The 20,034-nt window shown below is 56.5% G+C and overlaps 8 protein-coding genes across 8 annotated transcripts; 4 read left to right on the forward strand and 4 right to left on the reverse strand.

Annotated features, from left to right (window-relative positions):
- Window positions 1-638: 638 nt before the first annotated feature.
- On the reverse strand, window positions 639-2,078 carry ENO1 (phosphopyruvate hydratase; the record flags this gene model as incomplete). The annotated part of the gene is made up of 3 exons (XM_071056573.1): window positions 639-1,485; window positions 1,549-1,894; window positions 1,955-2,078. The coding sequence occupies 3 exons, from the start codon at window positions 2,076-2,078 to the stop codon at window positions 639-641; spliced, it is 1,317 nt and encodes a 438-aa protein (XP_070912674.1).
- A 1,973-nt stretch (window positions 2,079-4,051) lies between these two features.
- On the forward strand, window positions 4,052-6,830 carry APE2 (Aminopeptidase 2 mitochondrial; the record flags this gene model as incomplete). Its single annotated transcript, XM_071056574.1, has 3 exons — window positions 4,052-4,299; window positions 4,372-6,301; window positions 6,357-6,830. 3 exons carry the CDS (start codon window positions 4,052-4,054, stop codon window positions 6,828-6,830), a joined length of 2,652 nt encoding a protein of 883 aa, XP_070912675.1.
- Window positions 6,831-7,557: 727 nt separating this feature from the next.
- KEL3 (Kelch repeat-containing protein 3) lies at window positions 7,558-10,140 on the forward strand (the record flags this gene model as incomplete). Its single annotated transcript, XM_071056575.1, has 5 exons — window positions 7,558-8,143; window positions 8,357-9,291; window positions 9,394-9,462; window positions 9,520-9,789; window positions 9,856-10,140. 5 exons carry the CDS (start codon window positions 7,558-7,560, stop codon window positions 10,138-10,140), a joined length of 2,145 nt encoding a protein of 714 aa, XP_070912676.1.
- A 423-nt stretch (window positions 10,141-10,563) lies between these two features.
- On the forward strand, window positions 10,564-12,024 carry MFIFM68171_01154 (WLM domain-containing protein; the record flags this gene model as incomplete). Its single annotated transcript, XM_071056576.1, has 3 exons — window positions 10,564-10,696; window positions 10,758-10,932; window positions 10,986-12,024. The coding sequence occupies 3 exons, from the start codon at window positions 10,564-10,566 to the stop codon at window positions 12,022-12,024; spliced, it is 1,347 nt and encodes a 448-aa protein (XP_070912677.1).
- A 1,271-nt stretch (window positions 12,025-13,295) lies between these two features.
- On the forward strand, window positions 13,296-13,871 carry MFIFM68171_01155 (uncharacterized protein; the record flags this gene model as incomplete). Its single annotated transcript, XM_071056577.1, has 2 exons — window positions 13,296-13,498; window positions 13,580-13,871. The coding sequence occupies 2 exons, from the start codon at window positions 13,296-13,298 to the stop codon at window positions 13,869-13,871; spliced, it is 495 nt and encodes a 164-aa protein (XP_070912678.1).
- A 474-nt stretch (window positions 13,872-14,345) lies between these two features.
- MFIFM68171_01156 (Zinc finger HIT domain-containing protein 1) lies at window positions 14,346-15,521 on the reverse strand (the record flags this gene model as incomplete). The annotated part of the gene is made up of 2 exons (XM_071056578.1): window positions 14,346-15,190; window positions 15,251-15,521. The coding sequence occupies 2 exons, from the start codon at window positions 15,519-15,521 to the stop codon at window positions 14,346-14,348; spliced, it is 1,116 nt and encodes a 371-aa protein (XP_070912679.1).
- A 494-nt stretch (window positions 15,522-16,015) lies between these two features.
- Window positions 16,016-16,714, reverse strand: MFIFM68171_01157 (uncharacterized protein; the record flags this gene model as incomplete). The annotated part of the gene is made up of 3 exons (XM_071056579.1): window positions 16,016-16,102; window positions 16,378-16,483; window positions 16,560-16,714. The coding sequence occupies 3 exons, from the start codon at window positions 16,712-16,714 to the stop codon at window positions 16,016-16,018; spliced, it is 348 nt and encodes a 115-aa protein (XP_070912680.1).
- Window positions 16,715-18,219: 1,505 nt separating this feature from the next.
- PDI1 (protein disulfide-isomerase precursor) lies at window positions 18,220-19,873 on the reverse strand (the record flags this gene model as incomplete). Its single annotated transcript, XM_071056580.1, has 3 exons — window positions 18,220-19,408; window positions 19,463-19,679; window positions 19,741-19,873. The coding sequence occupies 3 exons, from the start codon at window positions 19,871-19,873 to the stop codon at window positions 18,220-18,222; spliced, it is 1,539 nt and encodes a 512-aa protein (XP_070912681.1).
- Between the last annotated feature and the right edge of the window lie 161 nt (window positions 19,874-20,034).

Raw genomic sequence — 20,034 nt, forward strand, 5'->3', positions numbered from 1 at the left:
GTTCCTTTGCAGTTTTTAAAATTAAATAGCTTTTAGTGTAGCAACGCCCAGGAAAAGGTAGCTGTTGTATTATAGTGGCCGTTGTAGTGGTGTGGCCGTTTCGTTAGTGAGCGCCACTTTGAGTGGGTTCCCAAGGGACGAAATAAGTGGTGTGGCAGAGGTAACAGTTGCAGGCATTCCGGTGACAGTCTTCTAGCGCACTGAGTGGAAGGCACGGTAAGCTTGGCTGACGGAGAATACCGGCAACAACGTACGGGTTTACAGTACCTAACGGCATGTCCACCCAAGATGATCTTTGCCGCGTGGACATCTGAGCTCGAGGGTGTGCAGCAAGACGGGGCATTACCCGCCTTGCCTTCGGCTTTCCCGGCTTAGGAAGCCTCTATGTGGCCGCATTTTCCCCGCTTCCCGGCACACTCTCCGCGAACGGAAAAGGTGAGGACCTCAAGTCTTCTTTTATCTATTGAGGAACCACATTGCGGTTTGGTATTTGTTTGTTTCTAAGAGATCATGCCGCCATTTTCGTGACCCATCCGAGAACCATTTCATCCGAGGTAAACACCGTTTGCCAACCGACTACCGAAACCTGCTTTCTGCATTCCGGTTACCGTCGGGTGGGTCTCCTCCTACGCCCAACTTTACAACTCAACCGCCTTGCGGAAGTTCTCGCCGGCATAGATGGCGTTGTCGCCGAGCTCCTCCTCGATGCGAAGAATCTGGTTAAGCTTGGCAAGGCGCTCGGATCTGCAGGGAGCACCAGTCTTGATCTGACCGGAGCGGATGCCGACAACCACATCCGAGATAGTGACATCCTCGGTCTCGCCAGAGCGGTGCGAGACCATGACACCCCAGCCGTCGGCGTACGAGTCCTTGGCAGCCTGGATCGACTCGGTGAGGGTGCCGATCTGGTTGACCTTGAGCAGGAGCGCGTTGGCCGCCTTGAGCTCGATGGCCTTCTTGATGCGGAGGGGGTTGGTGACCGTCAGGTCATCAGCCACAATCTGCGTGTCCTGAGTCTTGTAGAAGTAGCTCCAGGCCTCCCAGTCGTCCTCGGCGAAGGGATCCTCAATGCTGACAATCGGGTACTTCTTGCAGAGCTCACTGTACAGGTTCGCCAGCTCCTCGTACGTGACCCACTTACTCGAGTCGCTATCGGGGTTCTTGAAGTCAAGGTCGTACTTCTTGGCGTCCGCTTTGTAGAACTCGCTGGAGGCCACGTCCATGGCGATCTTGACCTGGCCAGTGTAGCCAGCCTGCTCGATGGCCTCGGTGATCAGGTCGAGCGCCTCCTGAGCAGTCTGGATATCCGGGGCGACACCACCCTCGTCACCGACGTTGCCAGCCGACTGGCCGTACTTCTTCTTGGCAAGGCTCTTGAGCTTCTGGTAAACTTCAGCTCCCTGACGCATAGCCTCAGAGAAGGAAGGAGCAGCCGACGGGACGATCATGAACTCCTGGAAGGCCAGGCGACCACCAGCGTGGGAGCTATCCAGTCTCGTTAGCAGAACGTCCCGCACGAACTTTGTCAGGTGGTCATTCCAAACTTACCCTCCGTTCAGGACGTTCATGAAGGGCACCGGGAGAACATAAGGCTTCTTAGTGCCAGCAAGGTCCGAGATGTGCGCATAGAGGGGAACACCCTTCTCGGCAGCTCCTGCCTTGGCGATGGCCAAGCTAACACCGAGGATGGCGTTGGCACCGAGTTTGGTCTTGTTGGGAGTGTCATCAAGCTTAATCAGGAACTCGTCGAGCTTGGTCTGGTCCTTGACATCGATGTTCTCCTTGATGACCGCGGGAGCGATAACCTCGTTGACGTTCTTGACGGCCTGGAGAACGCCCTTGCCGCCCCACTTCGACTTGTCACCATCGCGAAGCTCGCAAGCTTCATGTTGGCCTATTTTCTCGGTATGGTCAATTCATGTCCTCGGTGAGGAGAGTTGTTGGTATGACGAACCGGTGGAGGCTCCCGAGGGAACAATAGCACGGTGGAGGCCGAGCTCCGTCACGACGTCGACCTCGACGGTGGGGTTACCGCGAGAGTCATAGACGTAACGAGCGTGGATCTTGGAGATGGTCATTGTGGATGATTCTGGCGATATGAAGGTCAGTCGGGACTCCGAGGCGGTCAAGGCAGAGCGAGATGATTAGCAGTGGAAGCGGTCAGAAAGGAACCGGGTAAGTGGGTTGGTCGGAGCTGAGAAGAATATAGCAACGTTTGAAGTTCGGTTGACAACCCAGTTCACCTTCGCAGGCGCAAGTTGCTCAATTGCGATTCTGCTCAGGCCGGTTGCGTTGAATATCCCGCACGATTATGCTTGCCGGAAACTGTCTGACTTAGAAACGGTGGCGGCATCCTCAGGTGTGGCTGGTACAGGACGGCAACGAGCAACAGAAAGGGAGAAAAAGAAGAATGCACACGTACCTAAGGCTGAGTGTGGTGGGCGGGTTGTGGAAGTTCTCTCGATGTTGTGGCACGATGTGTGGTTGAAAAGTTGAAGAAGAGGGAATGACCAAGACGCTGCTTGGCGCAGGGAGGAGCTTCCGTTTGAGCAGACAAAGTCGAGGGAGGGGCAGGGTTTGTTTTGGTGGGGTGATACGCCGTCAAAGGTAGACGGGACGCTGCTCGCGTTAGTGATCGCCAAGAGTCGTCATGGCCGGAACCACTCGTCAGACCGGAGGAAGAAGCTGCCACGGGGTACTGTGTACATCCCTGGTCATCCCTGCCCTGCTGCCCAACAATGGCCCGCAGATGGGCGGGCTCTTGTGTTGAGCTGCCCAGTCCTCTGGCCATGGCACCTAGTGCAACCGATTTTTGGTGAGATCGAGCGATCCAACCTCTGAATCCGTTGTCGGAGCTCTGTGTTGCAAAGCCCCGATACGCGCAATTGGAGAGCATCCGTGGCTGGCCAGCATGAGCTTTCTATCTCCGGCCCTCGCCAAAGCCAGTTTAAATCCCACCTACTTCGCGGCTCTGGGCGAGCTCCATTGTCAATTCTATCTTCACTTGCTCTGCCCCTCAATCGGACCCCTCCATGACGAGGCTCTTTCACAACTACCCCGCAGCGGAATTCTGGAACCACAGAGACCCACTTTCAGAGAACCAGCTCGGCCGTCGGATGGATCTCCCCCCCAAGGTTTACTTAGTTACAATAGTAGGATGGTGTTTAACGGTAGAGGAGGGGGCGTGCTTGAATTGATGCTTATGATGCGTTCCAACGCGTTTCCGTTGCTGTTGGTCAGACGTCCCGGCCACCTAGCAGTGCTAGCTCTTAGATAATGAAGTTAAGGAATGTTTACGCAATCTGCACTAGACAAGTTGCCCGAATCGACATGTCGTTCTGTAACATACACATCACTTTCCGAACACAAAGATTGCAAGACCTTCCCTTCTCCGTCATGGTTAATACTGTCTGGGCTTCTATCACCCTCGAGGCCTTTGTTGGTCTGTGACCGCCTGCCAAAAACGGTAAGCGGGGGCTGCGTGACAGCCGGCAGAAGCGGGTCCGGGCGACCGTTGGCGGCTAGAAATGAGGTCCCCCCTGTGGCCTTTTATCGGCGCTTTCTGGGGAGACCCGTCAATTTGGGATTCTGCATGAAGCCTTCTGATGGGTGCTGTATGTACGTAAGTGAGTGTACGATAGTTAGGCCCACTGTACGATACTGAGGTATATGTATTATTGTCTCTCACTTAGAGATTCCTCCTCTCCTTCATAATGTTCCGCTCTTGTCTTGCTGCGCGGCCAGCCTGTCGTGGAGCACAGCAGACTCTTGCAAGAGCAGGGACAGTGCCGCAATTGCGAACGCAGCAGCCGGCGACGAATTTTACATCACGGTACGGCGCATCTTAACAAAGACCCGCTACGCGGCCCCGGAGGATCAAAGGGCCTAAGCGGGTTGCTGATGCTAATAGTTCCCCCGCAGACACTCGATCGGTAGACGTTTCTACTCTGTCACTCGCACTCCCTTGACTCGCCATCGACCGCTCACTTATTCGCGAACACTTCCTCTGTCCAGCACGCCGGTCCGTTATTGCTCGTACCGAAGACACAACATGTGCAGAACACAAGCTCTCGCCGAAACGGCAGGTGGGGTCAATGTGCAGGGCCGGGAGCTGCTCCCCGCCAACGTCATCCCCAGGCACTACCACGTTACGCTCGAGCCGGACTTCAAGAAACTGACCTTTGACGGCACCGTCGTCATTGACCTCGACGTGGCCGAGGACTCTAAGTCCATCTCGCTGCACACTCTCGAGCTCGATGTCCACACGGCAAAGATCACCTCGGGTGGACATACTGTCAGGTAAACCCGCCCCGCTGCTGCCCATATTCTTGCCCGTAATCGCCCTGTCGGTTAAGCTTACCGTGACTGCAGCTCCTCTCCTGCCGTGTCGTACAATGAGACCACGCAGGTCACCAAGCTCGACTTCGACAATGCTGTCACCAAGGGGAACAAAGCGCAGCTCGAGATCAAGTTCACTGGCCAGCTCAACGACAAGATGGCTGGCTTCTATCGCTCAACCTACAAGAACACGGACGGCAGCGAAGGCATCCTGGCCGTCTCCCAGATGGAGCCCACCGATGCCCGCCGCGCCTTCCCCTGCTTTGACGAACCGTCGCTGAAGGCCGAGTTCACCGTCACTCTCATTGCCGACAAGAACTTGACCTGTCTTAGCAACATGGACGTTGCTAGCGAGATGGAGGTCCAGTCTACCCAGACGGACAGCACCAAGAAGGCCGTCACCTTCAACAAGTCTCCTCTCATGTCCACGTACCTCGTGGCTTTCGTTGTGGGCGAGCTTAACTACATCGAGACCAACGAGTTCCGTGTACCCGTCCGCGTCTACGCTCCCCCCGGGCAGAATATCGAGCACGGCCGGTTCTCGCTGAATTTGGCCGCTAAGACGCTGGCATTCTATGAGAAGGTGTTTGGCATCCAGTTCCCTCTTCCCAAGATGGATCAGATTGCCATTCCCGATTTCGCTCAGGGTGCCATGGAGAACTGGGGTCTTGTCACTTACCGTGTCGTCGACCTGCTCCTGGACGAAAAGGTCAGCGGCGCAGCGACCAAGGAGCGCGTGGCCGAGGTTGTGCAGCATGAGCTGGCCCACCAGTGGTTCGGCAACCTCGTCACCATGGACTGGTGGGATGGCCTGTGGCTCAATGAAGGATTCGCTACCTGGGCGTCTTGGTATTCCTGCAACATCTTCTACCCCGAATGGAAGGTATGGGAGTCGTACGTCGTGGATAACCTCCAGCGTGCTCTCGCCTTGGATTCCCTCCGGAGCAGCCACCCGATCGAGGTCCCCGTGAAGCGGGCAGACGAGATCAATCAGATCTTCGACGCCATCTCCTACTCGAAGGGATCCTGCGTCCTTCGTATGATTTCGACCTACCTTGGCGAGGAGACGTTCCTAGAAGGCGTTAGGCGGTATCTCAAGAAGCATGCGTACGGCAACACCCAGACTGGGGATCTGTGGGCGTCTCTCGCCGAAGCTAGCGGCAAGAAGGTGGACGAGGTCATGCAAGTCTGGACCAAGAACATTGGTTTCCCTGTCGTGACAGTGTCGGAGAAGGAAGACAACACCATCCACCTCAAGCAGAACCGGTTCCTGCGCACTGGCGATACCAAGGCTGAGGAGGACCAAGTTCTCTACCCTGTTTTCCTTGGTCTCCGCACCAAGGACGGCGTTGATGAGACGCAAACGCTGGACAAGCGAGAGGGTGACTTCAAGGTGCCGAGCGGCGACTTTTTCAAGCTCAACGCAAACCACACCGGCCTGTATCGCACCGCCTACTCTCCGGAGCGGTTGAAGAAGCTGGGCGATGCGGCGAAGCAAGGGCTTCTAAGCGTTGAAGACAGAGCAGGCATGATTGCCGACGCAGGTGCTCTTGCCACGTCGGGCTACCAGAGCACATCTGGCGTTCTGAGTCTCCTCAAGGGTTTCGATTCCGAGACCGAGTTCGTGGTCTGGAACGAGATCATTGCTCGCGTCTCGTCGGTGCAGGCTGCTTGGATCTTTGAGGACCAGTCGACTCGCGACGGGCTCGAGGCGTTCTTGCGGGACCTAGTGAGCGCCAAAGCGCACCAGCTCGGCTGGAAGTTCTCGGAGAAGGACGGCCATATTGAGCAGCAGTTCAAGGCCATGATGTTTGGAAGCGCCGGTATCAGCGGCGACCAGGCCATAATCGACGCGGCCAAGGACATGTTCAAGAAGTTCATGGCCGGTGACAAGTCGGCAATTCACCCCAACATCAGGGGCAGCGTTTTCAGCATGGCTTTGAAATATGGAGGCAAGGAAGAGGTATGGTCCTTCCCAGCATGCTTGTGCTTTGTCCGAGAGCTAACCCGGAGACCAGTACGATGCTGTGCTGAACTTTTACCGCACGTCGACCAACAGTGATGAGCGCAACACGGCTTTGCGCTGTTTGGGGCGGGCCAGTGATCCAGAGCTCATCAAGCGAACTCTGGACTTACTCTTTAGCGGCGAGATCAAGGACCAAGACATCTACATGCCGACTACCGGCTTGCGCAGCCATCCCGAGGGTATCGAGGCTTTGTTCACATGGATGACGGAGAACTGGGAAGAACTGGTCAAGAAACTGCCGCCGGCGCTCTCGATGCTTGGCACCATGGTCACCATCTTCACCTCGAGTTACACTAAGAAGGACCAGCTTGCAAGGGTTGAGAAGTTCTTTGAGAACAAGAACACCAACGGCTTCGACCAGTCGTTGGCACAGAGTCTAGATGCTATCCGCTCTAAGATTATATGGATCGAACGTGACCGGGCGGATGTGGCCACGTGGCTGAAGGAGAACGGATACAGTTCGTAAGGCGTAGCGGATGATTGGGGATAAAGGCGTCTGACGAGGTGGTCAGGTTCCCCAGTAACAACGGCGTTGAATGTGCATAGAGCATACCATCTATAGGTAGATGAAGAGAGCATTGCATCCAGGCGAGAGCAGCCGCCGCAACAGCGACCACAGGTTTAACTATCATACTAGACTCGGTAGGTTGAAGTGTAGAGTTGTCATTGATGGTGTGCTTCACCGTTGACATATCAACGAGCACGGAACTAGACAACACAACACACCTTTGGTGGGGGGACTCGGGCGTGGAAATGGGGGAATCCACCGCAGCAGGTAGGTCCAGCGTTCCGTAGGGAGTAAGGAAGTTACCGGTAGGGATAGCTTCAATTCCAGGCTAAGACCGGACGAGGGAACAAGCCGGTAGGCCGATCCTGCTTGCTACGAGGGTCACCAATCCAGACCATTGCGCTGAAGGAGATGCAAGTTTCTTTTTCAGTATCCTCCATTGCTCGCTGCAAATGTTTAGTGAGAGGTGTGGGGCGGGGCTTAAGTGGTTCGAGTTTGTCGACATGGCGGGGTCGCGCGGAGTAAACTTTTGTACAGTACGAGCCGTTGCCTCACTGCTCGGGACCCCTGATATCCAGGTTAGCACCATGATAGTACAACACAAACCTCGTCGAGATGATCTAACAGCTGAAAACCCTAGCACCGAAGTCAGGAACTCCTTGAAGGCGCGAGACTGACAAGCAACATGGCAAAGGATAAAAAGGGCAAAAGCGAGTCTAAGAAGGCCAAGCTAGCCGAGAAGAAGCAGAAGCAGGAGAAAAAGGCCGAGAAGAAGGCCAAAGTAAAGGCGTCCAAGGCCGACGGTAGCGATGTTGAGGACGTCGATCTGGACGCCGTGCTCGAGGAGTACAAGAAGCAGCAGGAGCAGTTCCTTAAGATCACCGAGGCGGTTGCCGATGGCCCGCCACGCGCCCGGTCAGCTGCTACCTTCCTGGCGAGCCCCTCAAGTAGCAACGAGTTGCTGCTTTTCGGGGGGGAAATGTTCAACGGCTCGCTGGCTACGTTTTTCAACGATCTCATGATATACAACATTGACCGCGACGAGTGGCGCTGTGTCACGTCCCCCAACGCGCCGCTCCCTCGCAGCGGCCACGCCTGGACACGAGGCAGTAACCCCAATTCCATTTACCTGTTTGGTGGAGAATTCTCATCGCCCAAGCAGGGCACCTTTTACCACTATAACGACTTCTGGAAATTGGACCCGACGTCGCGGGAGTGGACCCGGCTCGAGCCAAAGGGCAAGACGCCGCCCGCCCGCAGCGGTCACCGCAGTAGGTTAAATCAGGGCTGTTCACCATCATTTACAGCTGCCTCAAGAGGTGCTTGGGATCAGACGATCCGTCCCGGGTTTACCACCTTTTACGGCTCTCTCAGGAGTCAAGGGGTAAAAGAAATGTCACCCCTAGAACGGAGCGTTTGATCCCGAAAGCCTCGTGAGAACCCCCCTAACCGTGGAAGCACATTACTGACATATTGGACTCAAGTGACATATTTCAAAAACTTCATTATAATGTTTGGGGGTTTTCAGGACACCGCCAACCAGACCAAATACCTCGCCGACCTCTGGATCTACGACACGGCCAACTTTGTCTGGCACACCCCGACCCTGCCGCCCGCGCAGCTCAAGCCCGACGCCCGCTCGTCCTTCACCCTGCTACCGCACGACCAGGGCGCCGTGCTGTACGGCGGGTACTCGCGCGTCAAGACCACCGTGCCGACCAACAAACAGCAGTCCTCCCGCGGCGGTGGCGGCGGCCAGGGAGGCGGGGGGCAGAGGAACGTCCTCCGCCCCATGGTCCACACCGACTGCTTCTTTCTCCGCATCACCCCGCCGCCGGCCGACGCGCCGGCCGGCACCCTCCCCGTCGTGAGATGGGAGCGGCGGAAGAAGCCGGCCAACGCGCCGAACCCGCCCAGGGCGGGCGCCACCATGGCGTTCCACAAGGGCCGCGGCATCTGGTTTGGCGGGGTGCATGACGTGCAGGAGAGCGAGGAGGCGATCGAGAGCGAGTTCTTCAACGACTTGTACGCGTGGAATGTGGAGAGGAACCGGTTTTTCCCGTTGGCGTTGAGGAAGCCTAGGGCGAAGGGAAAGGGGGCCCAGGGCGGGGAGCAGAGGGCCGTGGGCGGGAGGAGGGCCAGGGCGCAGGCGAACGAGGAGGAGTTGCTGAGGCAGTTGGCCGCGCTGAGGGCGGGGGTGCCGGTGGAGGATGCGGACGGCATGGAGGTTGAGATGAGCGGGGAGGCGAATAAGACGGATGCGGATGAGGAGGATAGGAAGGCGACGAGGGAGATGCCTGTTCTATACGAATTCCCCCATCCCCGGTTCAACTCTCTTCTCGCCGTTCAGCAGGATACTCTATACATCTATGGCGGCACGTTTGAGAAGGGGGATCGCGAGTTCACGTTTGATGATATGGTAAGTCGGATCGGGGCGGACGGCTCTCTCGGAAGCGAGGGATAGAGAGATGCCGCCCGGGAACCCCTGAAAGGGAAGCATATGACTAACATTGCTGATTAGTATGCCATTGATCTCGGCAAACTAGACGGGTGCAAAGAGGTGTTTAGTCGGCCAGTGGAGGACTGGATCGTGAGTGGTTCCTGGACTGGACGGGTTAGAAGAGTGTGGCTGACGATCGTGACATAGGCATCCGACGACGAGGATGAAGAGGATGATGAGGACGAAGATGAGTACGAGGACGACGAATACGACGAAGAGGGCGACGTTGAGATGGCGGACGATGAGCCTAAGGAGCAGCTGTTCACGCCGAGCAAGAGAAAGAAGAAGCAACAGGGAGCCGATGAAGCTTCCAACGCTGATACTGCTTCCACCGCGCCGCCGACCACCCCGTCGGAAGAGGAAGAAGAGACCGAGTCTGCCGCTACGACGGTCGACGACGGACTCCCACATCCCAGGGTGAGTCGCGTGTCCCTTTCTTTGGCGGTACGAGCTGCCATGCTAACGGAAGCCTACCAACCACAGCCGTTTGAGTCCCGCCGCGACTTCTTCCAGCGCACTTCCAACGAATGGCAGGAGATCCTCATGACCAATCTGCGTTGGAAGGGCGTCCAGCCCGAGTCGCTGACTATCAAGGAGATTAAAGCCAAGGCCTTTGAGCTGAGCGAGGAGAAGTGGTGGGATTGCCGCGAGGAGATCACGGCGCTCGAGGATGAGCAGGAAGCGGCGGGTATTGGTGAGGTTGTGTCTCTTGCGGATCGGGGCGAGTCAGGACATGGTGCCGGCGGTGGAGGGGCTAGAAGGAGGTAAATGTTGCTGTATGCGCATGTCTCTGGTCAGGGGTGTTGCAGGTAGACTGCAAGGGTGGCCAATCTTTCTGCCCAGACAACAAAGAATTTGCTGGACCGCAATTCCAATTAGACAGATTGCTAGTAATACCCTTCCCATTCCCGTTTCCGTATTCGAGTATTGACTCTTCGTTTTAAGGGGGTGCTGTCCTCCCTGCATTAAAGTGCACACGTGACCTGGCGTCGCCTCTGGAACGCGAACTATCTCCGTTCACGGCGTGTGGCGTCATCCCGTCCCGCTGGTGTCGATGCCACTTCTTCAAAACATTTACTTGACTCTTCTCTGACTGGAGCAATATTTGGATCTCTTAAACCACATCCCCGAGGATCCTCTAATTTTCTCATCTCCCGATTCTCTCGACAGGGAGAGCAAGATACCTTAGTCATGCCGCTCGGGATCCAGCGGCTCAACGCGAAAAGGTCACAGCCCAATGACCGCATCGTCTTCATCAAGCCCCTCAAGGGGCCCGATGAAGAAATAGCTCGGGAATTTCTGGAGAGAATTGCAGCGCAATGTTGTGAGTGCGGCAGCTCGCGCGAAACCGTCGCGGCGATGCTAACGTTGCAAATCTGAGACAGTACCAATCATGCGGGAACATAACCTCTCCGTCATGTCGCTGGAGGAATACGAGCCGAATTCTGAATTTGTTGGCCGGAATTTCAACGCCGGCGAAGTCATCCAACTAGTCCTCAAGACGCGCTTCACTGGTCACTGGCTGCCGTTCAACTATGTGCAGATGGTCATGATGCACGAGTGCGTATACCGTCGCGTCCCATCTTGTGTCTCTCGCTAATATCATGTTCTAGGCTAGCTCACTGCAAGCAGATGAACCACTCTCGGGCCTTTTGGGCAGTGAGGAACCAGTACGCGGAGCAGATGAGAGGGCTTTGGGCCCGAGGATTCACTGGCGAAGGCCTTTGGGGACGGGGAGCCCTCCTATCCACCGGCGAGTTCGAGAAGAATACAGTTGAACCTGGCGAACTGCTCCCGGAGCATCTCTGCGGCGGGACGTACCGGTCCCGGAGACGGAAACGGAAGACTAAGAAGACGCTCACTTACAAGGAACAGAAGGAGCGCCGCATTCTCAAAAAGTTTGGGGCAAACGGTGTCACGCTGGGCGAAGATACCGAAGCAAAGAGGAAACTGGAAAAAGGCCGCACCGTGGCGGCTAAACCCCGAGTGGCTGGGAGCGCGAGAGGCCGAGAACTTAGAGCTGCCGCAGCGTTGGCCCGATTTGAAAAGCAGAAACAGGAGGATGTTGTCGACAGGGAGCGAGTGAACGGCGAAGAAGACGAGGGTTCTGAGACTGAGAGCGGCGATGACTACGAGGAGGATATCAAGTCCGAGCCCGACGCTCTTGATCTCGATGGCAAGAAGCTCTTGGATTCCAAGGGCAGAGGAATGGTCAGAGTTTGTGAAGACGAGAACCCCGAGGACCACGATGCACAGCAGGAGCTGCGGGAGCTGCAGAGCTTTGGGTCAAGGAAGTCCGCTGCCAAACCACCAAATCTGAGCCGTGAAGAGGGCCGTGGGAAAGCGCCAGTTGCACCACAAGCCACAGCGGTTAGGCAAGCAACGCTTGCCGACCAGAAAACGACGAGACCAAAACCGCGGATGTCAAATGATCCGCTGCCTCCCCAGCCCAGCTCTTCGGTCTCGACGTCTTGTCCGGTATGTTCGTTTGCCAACGAGCAGCTATCTGCTACTTGCGCCATGTGCGCCAACGTTCTCGATCCCAAAAGAATACCGGATTCATGGGCATGCAGGAGCAAAACATGTCAAGGCACCGAGTATCGGAACGCCGGAGACTGCGGTGTTTGCGGTGTGTGTGGAGAGCGGAGGTAAGCACTATATCGAAAGAGCGAGCTGCAAGTTCCCGTTCATCAACTTGAGGCTGGTTTCTGTGGCCCCGTGTCGGATCTCAATATCACAGGAGTGTGTGTACGCCAAACACTGCGCTGAAAATGCGCGGGACTTGTGATAGGGAGCGGGCTGGGGGACATCGACTCCTTACAACCGAGTACTGGTTGAGCATGGCTGCGAGTCGGCGCTCACGCCGTGTCGGATATACTCAACGATCGACATTCAAAGTTGTTGATCTGTCTAGTTCTCGCTGATAGTTGAGAATCACTGGCTCTGGGTCTTCCCAGGCTCCTGATCTCCACTCCTTCAGCGAGGTGGCATCGGAGGATGCACATCCGTTGCTGCACCGCTTGCAGTAGTAACCAACCCTCTGCGAGTCCCAGACATCTGCCACTGATTGATGAAGACTACATCCAAGGGGACTCGTCTAAGTAGCCAGCGGCCAACAATCTTGCAAAGATCAATCAAACATGCACCTCTTATGTGCGCCATCACGCGTTTGTCGCCCTCAATTGTCGTCACGACCAGGATCCCTATTTTGGCCGTTGAATTGGCCAATCGCGACCGCCAGGTTTGCTCCTGGGGTGTGTTTCACCACTTCCAAGGTTGCCCTATCGGTCAACACCGACCCTACTTCATGGAAGCTTCGAAACCTGGAGTGGCATCGGTTGCGCAGCCTGATCAACATGAGGGGAGCATTGCCACCCGCAGTTGGCGCATGGCACGTCACTCGGGGAGCTCAGCATGCTCCGATCCTGCAGTCTGACCTCCTGATACGGCTCGGTGTAAAGTGGCGTTCATCGCCGGCTGTTTGCTGTTGAGTAGCGAGGTAGCATGCCCCGGCGATCGGTGCACTGGCGATGCTGCCCACCCCCGCGTCCTTGGCAGGGACCAGGGGGAAGAGCAAACACATAGCCTACCCTGAAAGTTAGGATGGGTTGAGATGGCGCAGAAAACCATGGGTATCTGCTGCTTCGGCAGGGTTTATTTCTTTTCATTTTCATCTCTTTACTACGTGTACATTGCCGGTAGTTTTGAGTTGGGGCACGTAGCAATCCGTCTCAACGGAGGCTTGCCGTACAACAGATGCTGGCATCACTTATACCCTCCTTTCTTTGCGGCCTGTGATCGATTTCTTCACAGTACCCATTTTCGCTTCTTACCATAAGGGCTTGACGCTCTGATACCATACCTTCATTCATTCATTCACTTCTTACTTTCCTTATATCTCAAAACAGATCAAGACGGCAAGGATGTTCTCCCTCAGACCACTCTTCCTCCTCCTCTTCACCCTCATCCCAACCTTCTGCCTCGCCGCCCCCCGATGGTACGAAAAATACACTATGTTTCCCCGCGTCGTCGTCCCGCAGTCCTATTATGAAGTTCTCAACATGCGGGCGCAAACACCTATCAACCCGCGCGCAGTAACCGACGTCAACTGCCTCGACCCCAAGAAGTAATTCAAATTCAACCCCCTTTCCACCCCCCGCAACCATTAAAAAAAAAAAAAAAAAAAAATACTAATGCCCGTGACCAGACACATCATCTCGCACGACGAATCCGCCGCCTCCCTCACAATATGCGGCGGCATCGCCGGGTCCGGCAAGACCAAGTGCGGGGGCTCGCCAGTCGAGACGCTAGGCAAGTCCGGCACGGCGCTGTTCACGCTCCGGGCGACGGAGAAAGGGCAGACCATCAACATCTCTAAGGACAGGTGGCTGCAGTGCGTGCGGGCGGCGCGGGAGGCGTGTCCGACGGGGAGCGTATCCGGGACGTGCATCGGGGGCGCGAGCAGGGGGAACGTGGGGTTTACCCTGACAGGAGTATGAACGGGGGTGGGATGGACGGACTTGGTATTGGGTTTCGGGGGAAAGGGGTTGGGGGGCGGTAGTGTTTGGGCAGTGTGAAACTACGACGGACCGGGGAATCCTAAGGGTTTATGATCTCGCTGAGGACGAGGTTGTTCTGAACCGGGCATTGGGTTGTCGCTGCAAGCCATAGATATGGCGCAGCGTGTGGTCCCCGCAGCACACACATCCGACATTAAAAAAGGAAACAGAGCGCCGAGTCGCTAGACTCCCCAGCAAGCCTTGCTAGATGCGGCCATCTGGGAATGGCAAACCTGAAGTTGAGCCACACCACAGGCCCAAAATGTTGTAACAATAGAACAAACGCATCTATATATCCCAAGATTAATAACCACAAAACTCCCAACGTATAAAAATGAAGAAGAATGGGTATCAAAACCTCGCCCTTCTCTTTCTCTTACCCTCCCTTACCCTCCCATTTCCCTGCACTCCGTATCACAACCCATACCTCCCCCCGATCCCCAGCCCCACGCACTCCTCGCCGTGCAGCGTCAGGCACTCGAGCGCGCAGCACCGCGTCCCGCACCGCATGCACTTGACCCGACCCCAGTAGCCGCAGACGGCGCAGAAGGCGCGCGGCGGGTACCGGCGCCGGCGGCCGCCCTCGCCCTCGCCCTCGCCGTCGTCGTCCCATGTGGCGCGCGCCTCCAGGTAGCTCAGCGGCGGCGCCGTCATCAGCGCGCGGAGCTCCTCGTCGGTCGGGAACGGCGGGACGCGCGAGACCAGCAACGGGTCCGCGTCGCCCGGGTGCGGGCGCGGCGGGGGTTTTCGGTACGGGGGTAGGATGAGGCTTTCGCGGGGGTAGGATTGCGGGTTTGGCGGTTCTGTTGCTGTTTCTGCTGGTGTGGAGGTAGTGGTGGCGGCGGACGCGGGGGCGTCGAGCATTTCTACGTCGTCGTCAGCAGCGGCGGCGGCTGCAGGTTTGGGCTGTGGTTGCGGCTCGGGTGGTTCCTGCGACCCTGGCTTCGGCGTCTGCTTGGCCCGCTTCCGCTCCTTTTCCTGCTCTTGCTTTTCCTTTGCGGCTGCTCGCTTGGCGGCTGCTGCTGAGCGCTTACTCGCTCCTCCCGCTGTCGAGGAGGATTGTGTGGGTGCGGGCGAGGCGCTCTTTGCGGTAGCTGTGGTCGGGGTGGATGGCTTTGCCTGGGCGGCGTTCATGGCAGCTGCGGCGGCGGGGTTGGTCTCGGCCAGCGCGAGTAGGGCTTGGTAGTCATCGAGGTGGTTGGCAAATGTCTTTTGCGACTGGAGGATCTTGCGCACGTTCGGGGTGTGCTTGTTCTGGCCTGGAGAAAAGATGGTCAGCTTGATCAATGGGTTGTGCTTGAAACCGGTGCCACGCCTACCTCTGCTGCTTCCGCCAGCCTTGGGAGGGATAGGGATGCTTATGTCTCTGTGATTATCACGGTCAAGAGCTTCGAGGTCTTTTCGGATCTTCGTTTCCTGACGCGCCGAGAGATCAGACAAACTGAGGGCGGGCTGGTTTCGCGCGGCGCGCTTCCGGTTTGCCGGCTGCAGCGCGGCGGGCAGCGCGGGCCCGGTGTCCGGCACGTAGGCCCATCCCGGCGTGCTTTTTGTTGTGGTGCTGGCGATCTCGATGACACCGAAGTTGTTCATGGTATTGTTTGTTAGTTGGTGGTGGTGGTGGGGGTGGAAAGTGATTGATTCGGGAGATTTTTAGACGAAGGCCGAGCCGGGACCCGCCTATCGGAGCCGGGATAGGGCCTGCAGCATCCCGCCCGATGACGCTAGTTCGCCCGGTCGATAGCTAGATCGCGAAAAGCTCCCAGCCGGCCAAACACCCTGGCACGTAAGATATCATTACCACTCTTCTCGTTTATAGACTGGATTGGTCAAACATAGCATACACCTCGAGCCAGGTCGTCCGGAACAAGAGCGAGTCGAATAAATAGTTCCCCAATGAAATCACTCGGTGCTAGCATACCATGCCAGGCCCAACATCTCTCATCCATGGCAACACAACCATCAGCCAGCCCACGATCAGCACATTCCCCGTTCCTCATTGAACCCATACGCAAATGCTCAATCCTAATTAATCCCGGGTCTAGAGCCCTTTCCCCTTAACCTCAAAAATCCACCCAAATCATTACTCATTTCTTCTTCCTCTCCAGCGCCTCCATCTTCTCCTCTAACGTACCAACATACTTGCTCAACCGTTCGACCGCATTTTGTAAAGCCTGTAGCCCAACATCGTCAGCTTAACAGTCCTCAAAGGCATCTGACCGTTCGAGTGGGTGTCATGAGCCCTCCCAACCCAGCAAAGCGTATTGCTTGGGCGCGCGGGCCGAAGCGGGGATATAGATGGTGGGCAATGAATAATTACGCTGAGAACGCAGCCAGTCTATCCCCCTCTTTTTGTCTTTCCCCCAATGCAAACAGGTAAACGATGCAAGGTACGGCAGTCGGGCAAGGCAAAAGAAGGTAGAATGCGCAGCTAAATGCAAACACGCACGTAAATGTCCTCAGTCAGCAGCTCGTTCGAGGCCTTGTACTCTTGAATCGCATAGTAGTAGACGGCGCCGCCAGCGAGAGAACTGCCGAGGAAGAAGCCAAAGAGCCTGTTTATTGTTCCCACAAGTCAGCACTTGGATCTCTGCCAGCCCATGTCATCGAGTATCGAGCGAGGAAACGTACCCTCCCCTCAGTGCACCAACGGGCCTTCTGGCGGGAAGCGGCGCCGCCCCGGCAGCGACCGCATCCAGACGGGCCGCCGAGGTGGTGAAAGTGCGAACCGGAGCCGCACCGGTCCTGAGCGCGCGAGCTCCGTACGATAGCATTCTCGAGGCCATGTTTGTCGCTGTGCTGCTTGCCGACCGTGACGAATTCGAAGAGGACTTGTAAAGGCGAGAGAGTAAAACGGAAAATTTCACTAAGGCGCGAAGGAAATGGGGGCCAGCAATAATAAGACCGAGGTCAGCAGCAGCGGTCCGGTTGGCGGGTTTGTGGCATGCACTACGCGGGAGGGAGTTCGATCTCGCCCGGTCCCTGACATGGGGTTGCATGCCACTGCTTGGCTCAAGTGGCATCTAAGCCAATTGGGGTCCGCATTGGACAATTTAGGCGGACAGGGGCGGCAGAATTTATGGCCCCTGGGGTCTAACCAGATATAGCTACAACAGACTGACCACTTTGAACTCTGTGCGCAGCGGAAAGGGGGTGGCAAGACACCTTTCTAGTCACGGAAGATAAGAAAAGGGAAGAAGAGAGAAGATGCAGAACGTACTGTTTCCTCATTCCATCATTCGAACCAGGACTCATATGGTTAGACTGTGATGTGGACAAATTCTATTTTATATCCTTTGCGCCGCCCTGACCTGCCGTGGTGGCACATCCCTCAAGAAGCCAATTAAGTTCATTGTCGAGGGAGTAAACTTCATCTTCGTCCCACCTTTCCCAGGCTCCTTCTCCCTCTTCTTCCTCCGTGAGCCATGCCAGGGCCCCCCCTTACTTTCACATTAGCACCATCCTTCAAGTCGGCAGTCTCGTTCCTATACACATGGTCTATCACAGCCCGGACAAGCATGGTGGCGTCTCTTCTGTTTCTCTACCTGTTCGTCATCTCTAGCTCCTTAAAAAACAGACGCATGGCCGTCGTCCTCTCCTCGTCGGCGCATGCTCGTGCTCCCTAATGTCGATGTCCTGGGCCCGAACCAAGTTGCGGGCGTGCTTTAGCCCAGGGGCGGTTAGGGGCTCATGGCCGGGAACGACACATCTGTCGAGAATGGAAGCGGCTACGCAGACCCGCATCGAACTCCCATAAGATAATCCACGTCCTTGTCGTATCCAGCGAGTACGACGATCCATCTTTTTATGGTACCGCGGCTTGGTCAAAGCAGTTGACAAGCTCTGCCGTCAGCCGCCTGCCGAAAGAGGCCGAATCCGATGGTGCCCTCGGTCAGGCGGTATTATAGGTGTCTCTCTGCTATCGGATCCCAGTGCGCACTCTCTTCAAGACTACCATCAACTTGTAAGTAGACGTTGTATAAATCGTATGTACAGTGGCACTTACTTCGAGAGCATCTTTGTGACACCCGGGATGCACTTGTCGGTGTTTATGCGTTCCAGGAAGTCAGCTAGGTAAGGAATTGGGGGTCTGGCAACTTAATCCCCATGACAGACACTTTCTGCGGATATTCTTCAATCGGTCCCTCAATTCATTAGACTGATGCACAAAAGGTATTTTGGTTACGCCCAATCCCAGAAATGTCGGAAACTCAGTTCCATGTGCCCTTATTCCCTAATGAAATAAACCCAAAAAAAAAGCATTCTAAAGTACAAAACGCCTCCCCCTCCTTTAGAGCTCGTCGTGGGTGGACTCCTTGGCGGCCTCGGTGGCCGTCGAGGTGGCAGACTCAGTAGCGGACTCGGTAGCGGACTCGGTAGCGGACTCGGCAGCAGAGCTGGTCTCCTCGGCATCCTCGGAGACGGAGGCCTTGTACTTGCCGTTCTCAGCGATGAAGTTGATCAGGTCCTCGACAGTGCGCGAGCCAGAGTACGAGACAGGCTTGTCCTTGGCGCCGGCAGGGTACAGCTTGATGGTGGGGAAGCCCTGGATGTCATCCGGGACGTCGTTGGCAGTAGCGTCAACCTTGGCGATGACGACCTTGTCCTTGTACTCGCTCTTGGCATACAGGGAACCGAGCTCCTCGTACTTGGGAGCGAGAGCCTTGCAGTGACCGCACCACGGGGCGTAGAACTCAATCAGGACATCCTTGGTGTCGTCCAGGACGATGTCATTGTAGTTCTTGGCAACCACGACGGTGACGGGGCCTTCCTGCTTCTCGGGGATGGGCTCAGACTTGATGCTGGGCTCAATCTTGCCGGCGACGAAGTCATCAACGAAAGCCTTGATGGCCTCGAAGGTGATCTCCTTGTCCTGGTCGTAGGGGAACTTCTGATTCTTCTCAACCTGCTGGATGGCAAAGGCGGGGAACTTGTCCGTCTTGAGGTTGAGGTTGCCGGCGTGGGCACCGAAAGCCTTGGCGTCAATGGTACCGAAGTTGACGACGCCGCGGTGGGCCTCGGCGACAGGCTTGAGCTTGTCGCTGAGCTCCTTGCGCTCCTCGGCCGTCTCGGCGAAGATGTAGGCAAGGGGGAGACCAGCCGCCATGTAGTCGGAGTAGGTCTCGGGGCCAACCTCACCAATGAGAGGAGTGGCGGCCGTCTTGGCGAACTTCTCAATCGCCTCGACGTCGAACTTCTCGCTGAAGACAGCCTTGCCCTCATCAAAGTCCTTGTAGAGGACAAGGGCGGGAACCTTGACACCCTCGGCCTCGGCAAGGGCAGCGTCGGTGCTGGAACCGAAGGGGTAGTTGTCCCGGAGCTTCTCGGCAACCTTGGTCAAGACCTCGCTCGAGGCCTTGTCCGAGGCGTCAAGGTAGGCCACAAGGACGACCTTGTCCGCCTTCTTGAACTCCTCCAGGGTGTCCTTGGTGACCTCGGACACGGCTGGCAGGGACTGCTTGACCATGTAGGAAGTGATGCTGCGGGCTGGTCAGAAATGGTTCTGCAGCGGATAGCTGGGGGGCCAAACTTACGCAGCGGCCTTGCGCTGGCCCTTGTAGGGAGCAACATTGTCCAAGCCACGGAAGACCTTGAGGGTAGGGTAACCCTCAACGCCGTGTTGTTGGCAGAGGTCGGTCTCCTCTGTGCAGTCGACCTTGACGAGCTTGATGTTCTTCTCCTTCAGTGATGTTGCCGCCTCCTCGTACTCGGGGGCGAGGGCCTTGCAGTGGCCGCACCAGGGAGCGAAGACTATTGGACGTTTTGTCAGTAAACAGGCTTTTAGCGCGGGTCCGACGGGGTAGTTGCTTACACTCAGCAAGGACGAGGTCGTTGGCCTTGACGAAGTCGTCGAAGGTGTCCTTCTTCAATTGGACGACATCTGAGGCTGTGGCAACTGCCGCCGCGGCGAGCAGGCCGAGAGCGAACTTCTGGGCCTTGTGCATCTTGATTCCCCTGATTTCTGGAAATGGGTGAGTTGACTGCCGCTGACGACGGGATTGACTACGATTGGGATGCACGAGACACGTCTGTGTTCGGGAATAAAGAGTCGAAGGGGGGACGGGTCCTGCAACGGTGGCACGACGGGGGCAACTTACTCCTGGGC

This window comes from Madurella fahalii (assembly GCF_045866475.1).
Source record: "Madurella fahalii IFM 68171 DNA, scaffold_1, whole genome shotgun sequence".
In the NCBI taxonomy this organism is placed as follows: Eukaryota; Fungi; Ascomycota; class Sordariomycetes; order Sordariales; genus Madurella; species Madurella fahalii.